Source organism: Adelges cooleyi, unplaced genomic scaffold (assembly GCF_023614345.1).
Source record: "Adelges cooleyi isolate 19-005CV unplaced genomic scaffold, UGA_ACOO_1.1 ACOO_flye_CR_arks_rails_tigmint_CR_PRNA_308, whole genome shotgun sequence".
NCBI lineage: Eukaryota > Metazoa > Arthropoda > Insecta > Hemiptera > Adelgidae > Adelges > Adelges cooleyi.
The window spans coordinates 356,724-375,869 of record NW_026095979.1 but is presented as its reverse complement, the minus strand read 5'-3'; the positions used below and the strand labels follow the sequence as shown (position 1 = coordinate 375,869).

At 32.6% G+C, this 19,146-nt stretch overlaps 1 protein-coding gene across 1 annotated transcript in view; it reads right to left on the bottom strand.

The window, feature by feature from the left end:
* The window catches only part of LOC126839808 (uncharacterized), a 55,761-nt gene that overhangs the window by 11,470 nt on the left and 25,145 nt on the right, over positions 1-19,146 (bottom strand). Inside the window, exon 14 of the mRNA XM_050575222.1 lies at positions 809-1,117. Coding sequence (XP_050431179.1) covers positions 809-1,117 — 309 coding nt within the window. The remainder of the gene's footprint in view (positions 1-808; positions 1,118-19,146) is intronic.

Here is a 19,146-nt window from a genome sequence, read left to right as displayed (position 1 = left end):
ATTTGTTATGTTTGCAAAGTCATAGTAAATGAAAATTAATAATCAAAACGTTTAAACTTTTTAATATGAGATTGTCCGTGATTTAGGTTTCATCCTTTTTTAGAGATCTTTCCCCAGTGGCTCATATCCAAGGAAAATGATGCAAGGCACTAAAGAGTAAAGCTTCTTGAGTTTTTTAGTGATCCCACTCAAAACTTTAATATTTTTTTACCCTTTAAACTCCCTCATTGCTCTCTTGTCCGTCCGATCTTTGAGTATGCCAGTGTTCTCTAGGACCCAGCTACCGCTAATGTCAGCGCCATGATCGAAAGAGTTTAGAGAAAATGATTGCACTTTTACTCTTACAGGTTTGATATCTCTTCTTTACTCTCTGGATGACTGCTCTACTGTCATTCTAGCTTTTGCCATCACTTGGCTCTTATCTGCTTCTACGTTTAACTTATTCACGCAAGTCTTTTGTTTATTAAAAAAACCCCGAAAAAAATTCTATTAAAAATACAATAGTTCTTATAAAATTGAATATTGAACTGATCATATTATAATTTTATCTCTCATCGGGCAATAAATAGTCTTGCGAGAACCTTCCATCCTCCTCTTCATTAATTATCAATCTAGATCAAAAAACGTCCTCCAGTAAAAATAAAACCATAGGTATGCAATAATAATAATAATTTTTAAACAACAAAATATGAGTTTATAATTGTGACCAAAGTTTATTTTAGAAAAACCATGACATTAAATATCAATTTGGATGTTAGTACAATATGTAAAAATTATTTATAATACTATAGAATTATACATTTATTACTAGTCTTAAATGTTGTGGTTGTTAACGATTTCTTAAATCGTGGGATACTAGAATCGTCGAGTAGCTGTACATTTAATTCTTCTATTTTAGTATCCGTTTTATTGACATTTACTTGCCAATATATGCCCATAAATGGTCTGTATTTTACAGCATTCCTGTCCTTATCATATACTACACAAATCTCAATATCATCCCCTTCATGATCTACAGACACAATCGGTATTGAAGCTGTTTTTGAACTAATCCACAATGCTATCAACGTACAAAATGTATAAACACAATGCTTCTTGTCATACGAAATCAGTTCAGCTAAAAATAAAGAAAATAGTAGTTAAAACTTGCCAAACTCAGCTTACTAGTAACTATTTCACTTTATTGTGCAAGACAATTTTACTAAACGAAAATAAAACAACTTATACAATGCATCACTATCGAGCATGATGGTTTCTAGACGGATTCGCTGTCCGGGAAGGGCCGTCAGATAGTCAACTAATACAATTATAATATATAATATGTATACTGGTTAAAACGCTGAATATAAACGAATATTTGAAGAACCTACCACCTCCTCCTCCCCGAACTTTTTTAAAATTGCCCTGCATGTCTGTTACGCATAAAGATAGTTCTAAAAATGTTTGGATTTATTTTATTATTAAGATGTTGTAATATACAAGTATTAGTTTTTTCTTTATTCTTCTTTTTTATTATTTTTTTTTTGCCAAACGCAAAACGTTATAAATAGGCAGTTTTTTATGAAAAAAATATCGGCTTTTTAGAAAAAAATTCTGATTTTTTTTTCGTGTGTGTCACAAAAAGTCATTTTAATTGAGTTTATAATCTAAAATGAGTGGTTTTTTTCGTGTTGCTCAAGGTTTGTGCAATTTTATAGTAAGTTTTTAGAAAGCTGAAAATGTTTTATTTCAACCTGGTTTTCTATAAGCATGATTGATAAAAAACGTGAATTCATAGAAAAGTCGAAAAAACGAGATAAGTGTCACAGTAATCAAAATAGTTTAAATAGTTATGAGTAAATGTTCTATAATTTTCCTTTAAGATACTTTGGACTGGACGATAACCATTTGTGGATAGTTATTTTTAAAGTTATTAACAGAAAAAGAGGAAGGATGAAGCATAGTAATTATCATCTGCATGCATTTATCTACGGCGTTTAAATTCTCATCCTAAATTCGAAACTTCATTAATAATACTTTTAAAGTAATTATCCAAAACTATTTCTAAGCCAGTCAATATGTCCAACAAATTGTTCTTGTTGCTAGAACTCTAGAAAAAATTATGAAAAAATGAATATGTTGTGAGAAATATTGCAAAATAACAATAACTAAAGTGTGAAACACATAAAAATTACAAATTTGTAGTTATTTAAAAATAAATTGAGCAATAACAAATATTATAGTAATAACATAAATCCAAAAACCCCCTTTCGCTCTAAAATTGGGTTTAAAAAATATGTAATATTGAAAAATATCAGAAATTAAAATATCTCAAAAAAGAAAACCACAAATTTTCTAGTAATTTAAAAAAAATTGGCTGTGTTATCCATAATTTATCACGCTGTAGAAATAGATATTATTAAAAATGTCTATTTATATTCACCTAATGCTTGGGTAAGTACATTTCTTATAGCATTTTTAGTTAGAAGTCTTCTCGCCTTTCCAAGTTCGGTTAATTTATTAATTGCTGTACCTGCATAAATATACATAAACATGAATAACTGGGTTGAAAATATAGTATTTAATATTATATACGCATATTTTTTAATTTTTTAACTTAACGTCTTTTTGATTACAATAAAAGTGAGAAGAAACGTCAAAATATTTGGTAAGAAGCATATCAGCAGCATTGGTGGAGTCTAGAAGGGATGCAAAAATAAAATGGAGTTCATTGTTAGTCCGAAGATCATCCAAGGTTAGGTTACAAAAAGTGTGGGCAGCGATGTAGTCGTGAAGAGCGTGCTGTATTTTTAGTAAAAAGACGACACACGCTAAAAATGTATTCTGTATTTGCTCAAATGTTATCTGAACCATTGTTTGGTAAGAGTGCTAAAAGACCACTCCACATCCTAGAACCCTTAAAAAAAGTCTCCCCTACTAAAAGTTTACTTAATTGTAATTATTGTGGGAGTAAAAGAATATATAAAGCAAATTTTATCTTTCTAACAAGCCGTAAACTCTATTTAATACTAACGAGTAGCTTTGTAAATTATTTTGTATTTATCATCATGTACAGTAACAGCTGTAACAAAAATATAAAACAATTATATAGTTAATCAACACTGGTTGTAATTTTTATCTATAACAGTCACTCGAAAAATACCATTATTTTAACCAATTAATTAACACAAAATCTGGTATTACATAAAAAAGATGGCTTTAAGGCCATGTTAGCTACCGCCATTACGTGATCTTCAAACTATAGAATAAAACAAAGAAAGTAATCGTACAGGAAAATTGCAGTTTGTTGAAAAATATCACAATATGACATTTCTTAACATACAATGACAGACCAAGAAGGTAAGTCCAGTCAAGAAAAACATTAAGTTTAGTATGTTAAAGGCAACAGTTCACAGATAAGGTAATACTAAAAAAAATGATCTATGTAAAAAGATCAGAAACCACTTTGTGAGCTCAATTGTATTGTTAAAAAATGATTCACGCTGTCCAAAATTGTAATGTAAATGTAATATTAGTAATATGTTATTAAGTCTACCAAACTAAAGTTATATTTTATTATAATTACTGTGTGGACAAATGAATATATATAAAACTAAATATATCTTTTAAATAAGCTAAAAGTAATATTCAATACTAACGTAAAACATTGTAATTATTATTTCAAACAGGGGTTCGGTATTCGTTCCTATTTGACTCATTTCTCTTTTATGTCCCGGAAGAAATACCCGGAACTCGTTCCTCAAGATATTCGTTCCGGAGCAAATACTCGGAACTCGTTCCTTGAGATATTCATTCTGGAGCAAATATTTGGCACTCGTTCCTTGTGATATTCGTTCCGGAGCAAATATTTGGAACTCGTTCCTCAAGATATTCGTTCCGAAACTGATACCCGGAACTCGTTCCTTTGATATTTGTTCCGGAACAAATAAAATGTAATTGTACCTTGTCATTATTAGTAATTTATTAATGGAGCAAAATGTATTTGTTCTACGTATTAAGTTGTTCGTTCGAGCTTAGTAAAAACAAAAAAATTGTAAAAAATTGAGATCACATCGTATAACAACAATATGAAAAAAAAAGTTAATTTCTTATTAAACCCTATGAGATATTGAGTGGTCCATGATAAAAGAATCACCCTATATATGTCGTGTAAAAAAATTATACTGGAAATTACCCATATATTATAGCCCGTATATATCTAAAAAAGTATTAAATTAATATAAATTAAGTGTTATTTAACTTTGCAAGTTTAATTTATGATTAAAGGACTGATGGTTTTGATGGATTACTTGCATATATTTTTCTTAGTATGTATAAATGTGTTATAATAACTCTGTTAAGTTACACCATGTATATGCTATATACATTTATCTACACTGAAAATAACATTAATTGTTATATCAAATGCATTAACTATAATATGTTGGTAAATTAATTATCATTTAACTTACATAAATGTGCACCTTCAATAAACTCCAATGAAACAACATAATACGTAGAACAAATACATTTTGCTCCATTAATAAATTATTAATAATGACAAGGTACAATTACATTTTATTTGTTCCGGAACAAATATCAAAGGAACGAGTTCAGGGTATTTGCTCCAGAACGAAAATCTTGAGAAACGAGTTCCGGGTATTTGTTCCGGAACGATTACAACAGGAAGTTATGAACAAACACGTTCCGGAATTAGTTCCGAACCCCTGATTTCAAATGACAATCGGATATATAACAGAAAGAGATTACTTTGTAATTACTTTGGTTTTTATCATCAAGTGAAGGAATATCTGTAACAATAATATAAAAATGGTTTATAGTTAATCATCCTGGTTTATTATATTTACCCATGACAGTTCCAGCTAATCAATACCAAATATTTTAGTATTAACATAAAGCCGAAAAACCCCGCCCTGCTTTAGAAAATAATTTAAATATCTTGTAAAATTGAAAAATAACAAAAATTAACGAGTCTCCAAAAAGAAAACCCATAATTTATCATTTAGTTAAAAAAATATTGATTGTGTTATCAATTATGAAATACCCTGTAAGAAATACGTGTTCTTAGAAAAGCAATACCACTCAACATCTATACTTAAATACTCACCAAATATTTGGTTAAGTAAGTTATCTAAAGCTTTTCCAGTAAGATAAGTTCTTGTTTTTTCATATGTGGTCACTCTTAAAATATCATCACCTGCATAAATTTATATATTACCGTATTAATAATACAAAAATTGTTAATATTGATATTTATGTTTTTATTTTAAAATTGTACGCGTGCACTCGCGCGCAGACAGTCCGATAGTGCGCACGCATTTATACGTCGCTCCCGGATTATGTCCAGCTCTGAAACTTCTACCGAACAGAAAATTCTGCATTTCACCTCATTCGACGAAATATTTGACACTATTCCTACAAACCCGCAAGGTGAACAACCTTCGGGAAAAATATTTCTCCAAATCAAGTAATATCGTTTAATATTATTTTTTATATTAAATTATATTCCACTACTCCGACACGCATTACAATAATAGTCCAAACACTAAACAGACCACGGCACCGTCACGCGCGGTGACCTTTGGACTCCGATAACACTGACGACATGGCCTCCGGAACTGTGTCCCCAATTAAAATTGTCAATAACCAAATAATCAGCAAAAATAATGAAGACAAAAATAAAAATAAACGCAACATATCTACTTCGTCCACACCACCGCAATCACCATCGTTTACAGCTAGCGTTAAGAAAGCTAAAACGTTTATCATGCCAAATAGATACAGCGTTCTCTCCATAGACGAGCCTACCATTGAAAACCCTAACATCACATCTGATAACCAAAACGAGGAGCAACCGAATACCACCAACAACACACCAAAAACAATTTTGCCTCCACCCATCTTCATTAAAGGGGTCCTTGACTACATAGGCTTGCTAAATCAATTTTAACAAATCATCGGTCCAAATACCTTCTCGTGCCAATCAACCTCAACTCATCTAAAAGTCCAAACTGATACCCCAGATAACTACAGAAAAATCATTCACTTATTGAAAAAAAATCGATGCACAGTACCACACATACCAGCTCCAATCCGATAAACCTTTAAGGGTAGTCATAAGAAACCTACATCCATCTACTCCAGAAACTGATATAACAACAGCTCTAGAAGAAATAGGTTTCACGGTGAGAAATGTCACCAACGTTAAACACCACCAAACTAAAATGACGTTGCCCATGTTCTTTGTTGACATAGACCCAAACGGAGGAAGCGATACCGATATCTTCTCTATTACTTCTATTTTGCATACAAAAATAAAAATATAAGAGCCCCATAAAAAACGACAAATACCCCAATACCAAAACTGTCAAAGCTATGGCCACACACGCTCATACTGCGCTTACCCACCCATATGTGTAAAATGTGGAGAAAATCACCCTTCTTCCTCGTGCACAAAATCTTCAGATCTACCAGCAAAATGCGGCCTCTGTCAAGGGGCACACCCAGCCAATTACAAGGGATGCACAATATATCAAAAAATCTCCCAGAAACATAACAACCACACCTCAAATAAGAAAGCTCATCAACCACATCCACCCAATCTCAACGCCAATCCTGAATAACAACATCAACAACCAGCCACCGAAAACACACCCAGGTCACGTACGTATGCAAATGTAACTGAGGGTCACCAGTCCGCTAACTCGAATAACCCCACAAACATCAATGAAATCTCACTTCTAAAATTCCTTGACGAGTTCAAATCTATAATAAACCCTCTTATCTCTCTCCTCACCACCGTCCTCTCAAGTCTCATCAATACTAACAATGCCAAGTAATAACGCCACATCACACTCTCTCCTCATCTTTAATTGGAATGCAAATGGCTTAACAAAACACAAAGACGAATTTCTAGCCATATTACAAAATAACAGGATTGATATCGCTCTCATATCAGAAACTCATTTCACCAATTCAACACACTTCTACCTACCCGGGTTTCAAGTCTTCAAAACCAACCATCCTGATGGCACAGCACACGCTGGCGTTGCCATCATAGTGAAATCCTCCCTACTATTCCATCCACTTCCACAATTCCAAAAGGATCATATTCAAGCCAGCGGCATACAAATAACACTTAACAACACCCCCCTTAATATATTTGCAGTATACAGTCCACCACGCCACACAATAACATTAAACCAATTCAACGAATTCTTCCTTACTCTTGGTCATACATTTATAATAGGAGGAGATCTAAATGCTAAAAATATACAATGGGGTTGTCGTGTTAACAACCCTCGTGGAAACATACTTGAAATCACAACACAAAATCGTAACTACAAAGTACACTCTCCTCCATCGCCATCATACTGGCCCACTTCACCCAGAAAAAAGCCAGACATTTTGGACATATTTATATCTAAAATCCCCAACAGTCTCCACAGCCTAACCACTAATCTCAACGACCTTTGTTCTGATCATTCAGCTATCCTCTTAACAATTGAAACTGCCCCTCTTGTTAAACCAAAACAACCAAGCCTCATCCTAGGCCAAATGGACTGGGAAAAATTCAGATCCTCCCTCGATAGTCAATGTAACCTCAAAACTAGATTAAAATCTCCAAACGCTATAGACGATGCCGTACACCTCCTAACCAAGTCAATACAAGAAGCTGCTTGGTCTTGCTCCTCCCCAATGTCAACCACTAACCCCACCAGTAATCTTCCCCTGCATATAAGAATCTTAATCTCAGACAAACGAAGAGCTCGTGCAACATGGCAGAGAACTAAATATCCCTCCGACAAACGCAAACTTAACTATTTAACTAATAAACTCAAAAGACTCCTAGCCTCTATTAGATCAGAAAATTTCACCAAACCTCTCGTCTCCCTCTCGTCTACTGACAACTCACTCTGGCAAACAACAAGGAAAATCCTTCGAACTCAACAATCCGTTCCTCCACTAAAAAAACCCGATGGAACTTGGGCTGTCACCGACTTAGAAAAAGCCAATATATTTCGACACCATCACTATTCTACCTTCCAACCACACAACAATATTCTCTCTACTTCTCAAATCGAAAAAGTAAACCACTTTCTCTCCTACCCTCTACCCATGACTCTCCCACCTAAACATGTTCGACCTAGCGATGTTGAATGTGCGATAAGGAACTCTCCTCATCGCAAAAGCCCAGGATATGACCTAATCACAGCTGAGGTAGCAAAACAACTTCCCAAAAAAACTTTACTTCTCTTAACTCACATCTATAACTCTATACTTAGACTGGCATACTTCCCTGCTTTATGGAAATTCTCAATCATCATTATGATCCCCAAGCCTGGCAAACCTCCCGACTCTCCCGAATCATATAGGCCCATTAGTCTTCTTCCGCTATTTTCAAAAATGTTTGAAAGAATTATCCTAAAACGTATCCTTCCTATCGTAGAAGAGAGCATACCTAATACCCAATTTGGATTTCGTCATAACCACTCCACAATACACCAAGTCCATCGCCTAGTGGATAAAATATCCTATACTCTTGAAAAAAAGCTTATTTGCACAGCTGCCTTCCTTGACGTGTCTCAGGCATTTGACAGAGTATGGCATAATGGCCTACTCTTCAAACTCAAATCTATTCTTCCACCATACTATTTTCTTTTATTTAAATCTTATCTAGAAAACAGACATTTCGCCGTTCGATCTGGCTTCTCCTTATCCGAAGTATCACCAATCCACGCGGGAGTACCTCAAGGATCGGTATCTGCGCCTCTACTTTTCAATTTATTCACCTCAGATCAACCTACCACCCCTAACACTACGACTGGTGACTTTGCCGATGACAAGGCGCTTCTAGCCATCCATTCTGACCCTGAAATAGCCTCAAACCTCGTACAAAATCATCTCAATCTCCTTTCATTATGGTACAAAGACTGGGGGATTAAAATCAACGAAACAAAATCTATTCATTGTACATTCACACTAAAGCAAAAAGTCTGCCCTCCCATCTACCTCAACAATGTACCTCTCCCAACCGCCCAAAATATCCGATACCTTGGTCTACATCTAGACCGCAGGCTTACTTGGGTAACCCATACCCATAACAAAAGACTTACCTTAAATAACCGCTCTCGCCAATTACGCTATCTCCTCACGTCACAACATCTCAACCTAAAAAACAAGCTCTTACTATATAAACTCCTACTCAAACCGATCTGGACATACGGTACCCAACTGCGGGGTGCAGCTAAACCGTCCAACCTAAATAAAATACAAGTCTTCCAATCAAAATGTCTACGCCAAATAACCAAAGCTCCTTACTATGTTTCTAACGACACTCTACATAAAGATCTAGCTATTTCTACAGTCCAAAACGTTGCAAAAACTTTCTACAAACGCACACAATCCAAATTCCGCAGCCATCGTAATCCCTTGATTTCCGAACTATCCACCAACGCAATTCCTGGTGACCCCAGAAGGCGACTTAAACGTACCTGGTGTCGTGACCTACTAAATTAATTACATACTAAACTAACTCAATCTCATTTTCTCACAATAGCACATTAAAAAAAACTCCTGCCCTTAAGTGCCTCCAATGGGTGGCTTCTTCTCTCCTGCCTCATGCCATGTCTCCTCTCCTCCATCACATACGCTTATTGTAAAAAAAAAAAAATAATAATTACAGATCGTGTATATTTTAATAATAAATGTTAAAAAAAAAAAAAAAAAAAATTGTACGCCCTGAAATTTAATGTAAATAAAAAAAAAATAAAGAAAATTTAATCGATTATTCAAATCATAACTTTTTTTTAATGAAAGATTAAATTTGTATTTACTTTTGTTTGGATAGATCATAGGAATACCTGTAATAAAAAAATAACATAATTATACAGTTTATCAAACCAGGTCGTTATATTTATCCATAACATTCGTTTTGAAAGGAAAAATTGGTAATTATTTTAACAATTATTCAATGCAAAATAGATTATTAACATGAAATTATTCTCAAGCAACGTTTCAATAAATACTTTCTGCACACTGAATTTAATAATAATCTAATATTTTATGTTTGTTTATTTTGTTCTTTGTATTTTACAAGATATTGTGAGAGCTTATTCCTTGATGAATTTAGTTATATTCCGTATACTTGAAAATTGTTTAAATTCCCAAAAAATGTAATAACCTTATATTTTTTTTGCCGCACTCACATTTCATGATGCTTATAGGTCTTTAAAAATTGTTTTCAAAAAAATTGAACATTTTATATTTACCTAAAATCTGAAATAATTTCTGTTGCAGAGTATGTGTTTGTGTCATTATGGCATCTACATTTGAAAATAATATAAACTTGTAATGGAAACCAATGTTGTACATATAAATCTGTGCAATGCATTATTAATTTGAAATTTATAATTTATAAAATAAATAATTGATTACCTTGTAGATAATCAAAGTTGTAAGTAAGTGCAAGTTCTGAAATAAAAGCAAAAACATTGTATACTTAATGATTGTTATACGACTGTATGGAAATATTTCCATAAAATTCGATTAAAAATATTACTCGGTACAGTGAACATTTCAATCAAACACGCTGAAATTAGCAATACAAAAATGGTATTAAATTTAATTTTCTATTCTGTCATAAACAAGCCGTTGTGTTTTTAAAAACACAACGGCAGTAAAAGGGTTAAAAATTCCTTTTTAATGTTATTTGTATACAATTATTATATTAGCAAGATTTGTTTTTATTAAAATGTAATTATTATTACTCGATGGATTACAATTTGTACGCCAAACGCCTTCAATTACACGCTCCAATCCATCTAAAACAAACAAATAAAAGTTTAAACTACCACCCGCCCATTTATTAGGAAGTTAGGTGGGGGCATTGTTTTACAGTCTTAACTTAAAGACACAGATAATGTTCTCAACTAATATAGATATCATTCTTGTAAGACAATACTTTTCGGAAGTGCTGTATTATAAAAGCTAACTATTTTAAAACCGTAAAGATGCATTTGCGGACTCCTAGTAAATACGAGTACAAACATTTGTTACTTTATTTTTAAAACTTAAAAACGTTTACAGTGTTTGGTACACTGTTACTATATTATATTATTATTGATGTACAAATAATTTGATAAGTAGGCCAAAATACCAAAACAATTACATATTAGTATATTAATTATTATTATCTTACTTCCTTTATAATCGTCGTTAATGCCAGAAGCTTTTTGAATTTGCAAGTCTGTAGTAAATGTTTTTGAAAAATAGTTTTATACAAATATAGTAAAATTTCAAAGTGTACAGTGTTAGTCTGTATGATTATAAAATATTACTTACTCAGAAGTTCAACCATATTTATATATTCTGCTGTAAAAAAAAGTAAAATATTTTTTTTTTTTAATTTTATCTTACTTGTGTGGGTAAATACGAAAATAAAATACTTACTTATACTAATATTAGCCAAAACATTTACGCACATAAATGATAATAAAATACAGGAAATTTTCATTTTTGTCTAAAACATTAATAAACATATAAGCATTTTTTTAATGTTCATGCGCTTCTGGAAAATATATTATATGTTTTAAATTTTAATCTTAATTTGTTCGAAAAAAATCGTATTTCAAAAATGTCTAACCAGCAAGAAGGTATATTGTTCTGGTAATACCTTTTATTTTCAGAATTTACCATTGGTTTTTGTATTTTTCAATAAACTTAAAATACAAGATAAAAAAAAGGCTTGTGATGTATTTTAAAGTTAAAAAATCAAAAAATAAAATTTTCATAATAATTGAACATTTTTAATTTGAGTACATTATATTTTGGCAATAAAATAAACTAAAAACATTTTTTGCAGCCTATCGTTGCCAAATTTTTTGCAAACCTTTTTTTTGTATCGATGCCGAGCTAGTGTCTCAATGGTGTCTGTTTTTTTTTGTATCAGCAAATACGACTACATGTTGTAGGACCACCCGATTAACCTTAGATATCCGAAATTTTGAGTGACTTTGTTAGGTTAAAAGTCGAAAAAGTAGACTTTTTCACACCCACAAACGTTAAGTTTCTATAACTTAGCGAAAAAGTGTCGAACTAAAACAAAATTGTATTACGATGTTGATCAGGCATGCCCTGATACACAAATATCCACATACCCGAATTTGAATAATCCTGCACTCCCTCGCATGATATTTGGTTTTAAAATCTATTTACAAAAAATATTGTACAAAGAAACATGGACTTATATGTTTAAAATATCGATTACAAAATATAAAATTGATGTAAATGGATAAGCCAGACAAAAAGAAGGTGTTTTTGAAAAGGAAAGAATAACCAATATGTTTTTTGAACTAAAATAAAATGTAGATTTTTATTATTAAACTTATACTCTTGAATACGGATTACACTTTAAAAATAAAACTTAACTTTTAAGAGTTTCTGTAATTGCAAGAGCTTCTGCTATAATGTACTACTGAATTCTGACTGACCAACTAGGCGATATGCTCGTGTCAACCGACGGACCCAGGACACCCGACACCAAAGGTTTCGACATAACCACGATGAGACTTGCAATCGCATATTAATATTAATAACAATATAATGCTACATAGAGCATTCCAAACTATTATGAATATGCTACACTACATCCCTCCCCACATAAGATTGGATAGTCTCTGTCCAATAAATAATTATAATTTTCTTAACTTACAGGGGTACGGGTTACAATACCGCCATTCCGTGCTTATTTCCTTATATCTAATTATATTACTTACTATAATTAAACCTAAGGGGTACATAATTAAATATTTTTTAGGTATCTTAATTTCTAACTAAATTGACGGCTCTGCAACTACGTTGGGGTTGGTACACAACAGGTTTACGCTTTTTGTACTTGGCAAAACAGTATAAAGTAAAACATAGAGTGAGTAAGATAATAGAGAGAATTACAATTGTTAAGGTGAGAATATAATGGTGTGAGAAGGTATGCGAATGATTTGATTTGCATACAAATTACATGTTTGGTAAGTATTACCTGTCCTGTACCATCTAATCTTATAATACGGGGTTCACCGTTGTTACATTTTATGGTTACGCTTTCATTTTTGGCCAAAAGTAACCAAGTGTTAGTTTTGGACAAACGATTCAACATAGCGGATTTTATGGTTATATAGTGGATATTACAAAGAGTTGGTATAATTGGTCGTGTGTTACAATTCTAGATGTACAATTGATACAATAATTTGTTTTAAAAAATCAAGTTCTTACTTTAGCATACTTGAATGTTTAACATCACCAATCTCAAAAAGAAAGTAATAGTATGATTAATTACTTATTTATTGAGCTGAAATTTTGGTTAATTTTTATATTGTTATTAATATTTGGGTATTGAACAAGTTACTTTACAGTAACTTTTGGTTAAAATAATAAGTCAGTATGTACCTTTTAATGTGCTTAACGTGTAACAAGCTCTGTAACTAGTGATGTATAATATAAAAATAGTAAAATCTATCCTTAAGTTGATTAAACAAAGAAAAGATAGAAAAAACTTATCGTATTCCCTTGATCAATTAAAAAAAAATGTCTTTATTTATAATATTCAGTTGCTATTTTTCTGTTTAAATTAGTTTATATCGGTTTTGAATTAGTTTTCTTGATTGCTTTGATATTACCCGGATTTTGCATTATTATTATGCATAATGGACATTTTGTCATATGCTGTATGCATGTCATTGACATCGGTGTTGACTAATTAAAGAGTTAAAAGCGACCAGATTTTAATTTTTTAAAACATTAAATATTGTATAATTTAAAAAGATTTAATATTTTTTGTTCTATGAAGTATTAATTTGTTAGCATGTTATATAAAACAACTAAAAACAAGTACTTGATAGTTATGTATTTTTTATTTATTTTTCTTTTTTTTTTACCACTGAGGTAGGCATTTAGAATAAATTTGTGTATTTGCTATTATGAAAAACATGATACTAAATTGGTATAGAACACTTTTTGGATCAATTACATAATGATGATAGCGTTATTAGGTGGATAAAAATGTATGATAATGACCAAATATTCATTTAGTTCATAGTATCAAGTATCATTAGTATCAAGTATTCATGTAGTTGAGTGTTGACTTATTGTCTAAGTCTATTTTTTTTTGCTATTTATTTTTTAATGTCTCGCTACGAACAATATTTAATAAGCGTAAATGACAAATCTTCAGACCCAATGTCTGAAACCGACTATTATTAAAAAATGTTATCTATTCTGTGTTCAAAGTCTATAAACTCCCTAAAAAAACAAAAAACGCGGAGGGAAATTTTTAAATTTTCACAAATTTCAAATGATTATATCTTTTTAATGTATGGATAAAAATATTATTTTTGTTTACTAATTCTTTTTTAAAAACTATTTTAAATAAAATGGCTATCTTGAAAATAAAACAAAAACGTAACCCAAAAATTATTCAAAAAATAAAACAGCCAAGTGCAATAAAAACCGTGGTGCTTATTGCGTAAATGAGTATAAATTATTTTTTAAAAATATTCACTTGAACAAAAGTCATTTCATTTGTCAAATCTTCGTGGGCCACCTTGTATATATATATCAACTACTATATAATACCACTATACAACGGTATACAACGATTAAGAGACGTGTTGATGAAAACTTAAATATTTTAATGTGTATAATAATAATTGATAAATATCTTATTCAAGTTAGTACTAAAAATTAAGCTTTCTATTCCGCTAAAAGAAAAACATTTTTTGTCGAAATGGGAAACTCTCTGTCAATTGAAATCAAGACGCTGCTTGTTGATGGAACTGCCGTTTAAATTAAAGATGATTTGATGTGTAAAGTAAAGATGCTCTGATATTTGGAATATTACTAATAAACAAGACGGCGGTGGCTCAGAAGTAGGTTACTACGGCGGAGCCAAACTAGGTTACGGCGGCACTTCCTAAACGTACCGGTTTGATATTCATCGGCGCAAAACGAAACGTACCGGTTTGATATTCGGCGGCGCAAAACTATGGAAGGGCGTTCCGTCAGCGGGGGCCGCGGTAGCGCTGAACGATCAAACTACGGAGGGGACGATCGAACAGCGGCGGTGACAATTACACGTCGTCACAAAACTAAACGGCGGATGCCCACTTTTCGCACTATTATATTATGTAAAAAGAAATTGGTTATCTGAATGGCAAACAGACACCCCTTTTTTAAGGCCAGAATCCGTAAGTTCGCCCACTGTTATAATGTAACTAATGGGTTACCGCTGCCACTAGATGATGTAAATGGATAGGCCGGACAAAAAAAAGGTGTTTTTGAAAAAGAAAGAATAACCAATATGTTTTATGAACTAAAATATACTGTAGATTTTTATTAGAGGTTCTTGTACTACTGAATTCCGACTGACTAACTAGGCGATTTGCTTGTGTCAACCGATGGGCCTAAAACACCCGACACCAAAGGTTTAGTCATAACCACGATGACACTTACAATCGCATTTAATACCAATATAACGCTACATAGAGCATTCCAAACTATTATGAAATATGCTATACTACAATATTGTACATTATTCTAAGATAAGTGCGTTTAAAATTCATCCATCTCTATATAATGCGTACTTTAGTAATAGTATTACTTACTTATGGCCTTGATGTATAATGAATTGGGACTAGTGGATTAAATGTTGTAGAAGCTCTAAATGCGGGAAAACGTTGAAAATTAGAAAAATATATTAAAAGTGGGAAGTTTTAAAATTTTGGTAGTATTACTTACTATAACAATTGCAATGATAGTTAAACCGGCCGTTTTAGAGGTTTTTTACAACTTGTCGAACAATATCTGTTTTTGTCGAATGAAAAAATCCAATGTAAATATGTGTCAATCACTTTATTTTCAATACATATTTCTTATAAACGTGTTTTTTTGGTTTTATAGGTTTCTCGGATAAAAAAACCGTACTACTAATATGTGATATATGTATATTGTTCATATATGTAATATAATATATATACAGGGTGATTCTATTTGGGTAAGACACTCATTTTCTCGGAATATATCAATATTCTGAACAATATTGCGTTCAACAGCGACAACAGTAGGGACGGGGGGAATCAAATACAAAATTCCCACAGGCCTGTTACTAGGTCAATCGCCGCCGGATATCCCGACTCGTTATTTCAGTTAGGTGATAGTTCAGTGCGCGAATTATGCAATTTACTTGGGCCGACGCAAAACACCGGCGAAGGCATAAGTACTCGTGTGGCCGAGGCGAAATCAGAAAAAGAACGCGTCACACGTAGCGCAGCGCGAGCGCCCAAGGAGGACACCGGTACAACCGCCGACGCTGCCACCGTTGGATCCCCCGCTAATGTAACTGTCACCACCGCCACCTTATCCGCGGCAACGAACGTACCGGATAGTATTCACACGGCAAATACTACGGGCGCCGACAATAACACCGCTCGCACCGTGTCCGTAGTAAACACAAATAATTTGGCATCTACACTCACACTCGGCGAGGCGTTACGTCTTATACCAATTTTTGACGGCACAATACGGTCCGATAAATACCCTTTTATTAATGCCTGCGAAATCGCACTAATTAGTGTAGCAGACGAAGCAAAACCCATTCTATAAAAAGCAATAGAAACAAAATTGCGCGGCAACGCATTTCATGAACTGTGCAACGCGAGCGCAATGGGAAAATCGGTCGCCGAAGCCAAAATTTTTCGCGACCATATCAAAAGCCAGACGTTAGCCACTCGAGGGGCTACGACAGCCGGTAAAAACAATTATAAAAGCTGAAAGACCGACTTCATTGGAAGCGGCAATAAAAGAAAGTTTGGAGGAAGAAAGTAATATGTTTTAAGATATTGTGTGTCCCGTAGTTATCAAATCACCCGGTACTACTTGATCGTTTTGGTTAAATAAATAAAATTAGCTTAACGTAATAAAATCTGGGACAGACTGGGATAAAATATCGGCCTCAATTAGTTTATTAAGAAAATAATGGATTTAACGAGCTCAAGAATCCCAGATAGCGGTAATGCTATCGCACAATTATTAGATATTTAATTATTACACATATGCATGTGTGTACTCTGTTATAATATTCGCCAAAAAAATATTGAACAACAATAATACTAACTCTTATATGTCATTAGATAAGATGCATAGAATTTGCGATAACAAACTGGTTCTTATTAAGGAAAATTGTATTTTTAGAATGTTTCGAACAACAAACTTTTATCGTAAGTGCTCGTAAGTGACTAGGTAATTTAGACAAAATAGATGGTTAGTGGATAGTTTACAATTTTGTACATGTTCACAAAAATTTACACGGTAATTCAGTTTTTAGTACAATTATATCAATTGACAATTTTATTTGTTTTTACGTTAAAATAATAGTGTTACATTATACTATGTCTTATAGTAATAGTGAGAAAGTAGATATGCAGACATGCTACATCGAATGTAGTAAAAACACTAGAGTTGCACAAAGGTACAAACGTAAATTCTTTTGAATTAATTTCTAATAAAATAGGATCAAAAATACTTATGAAAGATTTTAAATTGAAGGTTGTATCAACAGCGTTTTATCAATCGGTCTTGTCCACATCACTCTATGTTTGCGCGAATCCACAAAAACATGGCATTTGTGGGTAATTTTACTTTGCATAACACACAGTATCGTAAAAGTCAAACTAATTATGAAAATAGTATAGCAGTTTTGGCCTTTCTTAGCGCACGGCCCAAAATATCGCTGAGAGCTGATGCAGGTACTAAATAAAATATAAAATAAAAGTTTCGCATTAATTATTTAATATTTTAATTTTAGAAGAGTTAGGATTATCTTACTATTAATATTATTGGTCCATATTTTTATCAGGAGAATATTAACGCAAAGAAGTATCTTGAATTTTTAAAAAATGATTTACCGATACTATTGGAGGATTTACCACTCCAGAAAAGGTTAAGTATGTTTTGGCAACAAGAAGGAGCTCCAGCCCATAATGCAAAGGTTGTACAAAATTACTTAGCTGATACATTTGGGAGTAGATGGATGGGCACAAAGAGTCAAAACATCCAATGGCCAGCAAGATCGCCCGACTTAACTATTATGGATTTTTATTTATGGGGCTTGCTTAAAAACGAAGTGTACAAAAATCCAATATCTAACATTGAACACTTGCAAAATACTATTAAAATTGTATGTTAAAAAGAGCACTAAAGAGTAAAGCTTCTTGAGTTTTTTAGTGATTCCACTCAAAGCTTTAATATTTTTCACCCTTTTAAACTCCCTCATTGCTCTCTTGTCCGTCCGACCTTTGAGTATGCCAGTGTTCTCTAGGACCCAGCTACCGCTAATGCCAGCGCCATGGTCGAAAGAGTTCAGAGAAAGTTCTTACTGTTTTACTCTTACAGGTTTAATATCCATTCTCTACTCCCTGGATGACTGCTCTACTGTCATTCTAGCTTTTGCCATCACTTCGCTCTTGTCTGCTTCTACGTCTAACATAGAAGCAGACAACAACGATTTGCAGACACGCAAATCTTTTGTTTATTAATAAAACCCCGAAAAAAAAATCCTATAACAAATACAATAGTTTTTTTACAATTGAATATTGAACTGATCATATTATAATTTTATCTCTCATTGGGCAATAAATAGTCTTGCGAGAACCTTCCATCCTCCTCTTCATTGGTTATCAATCTAGATCATAAAACGTCCTCCAGTAAAAATAAAACCATAGTATGCAATAATAATAATAATAATTTTTAAACAACAAAATATGAGTTTAAAATTGTGAGCCAAGTTTATTTTAGAAAAACCATAACATTAAATAACAATTTGGATGTTAGTACAGTATGTAAAAATTATTTATAATATTTTAGAAATAAACATTTATTACTAGTCTAACACTTTCTCAAATCGTGGAATACTGGAATCGTCGAGTACCTGTACATTTAGTTCTTCTATTTTAGTATCCGTTTCATTGACATTTACTTGCCAATATATGCCCTTAAATGATTTGTATTTTACAGCATTCCAGTCCTCATCTTGTACTACACAAACATCAATATCCTCTTCATGATCCAAAGTAACAAACGGTATTGAAGCCGTTTTTG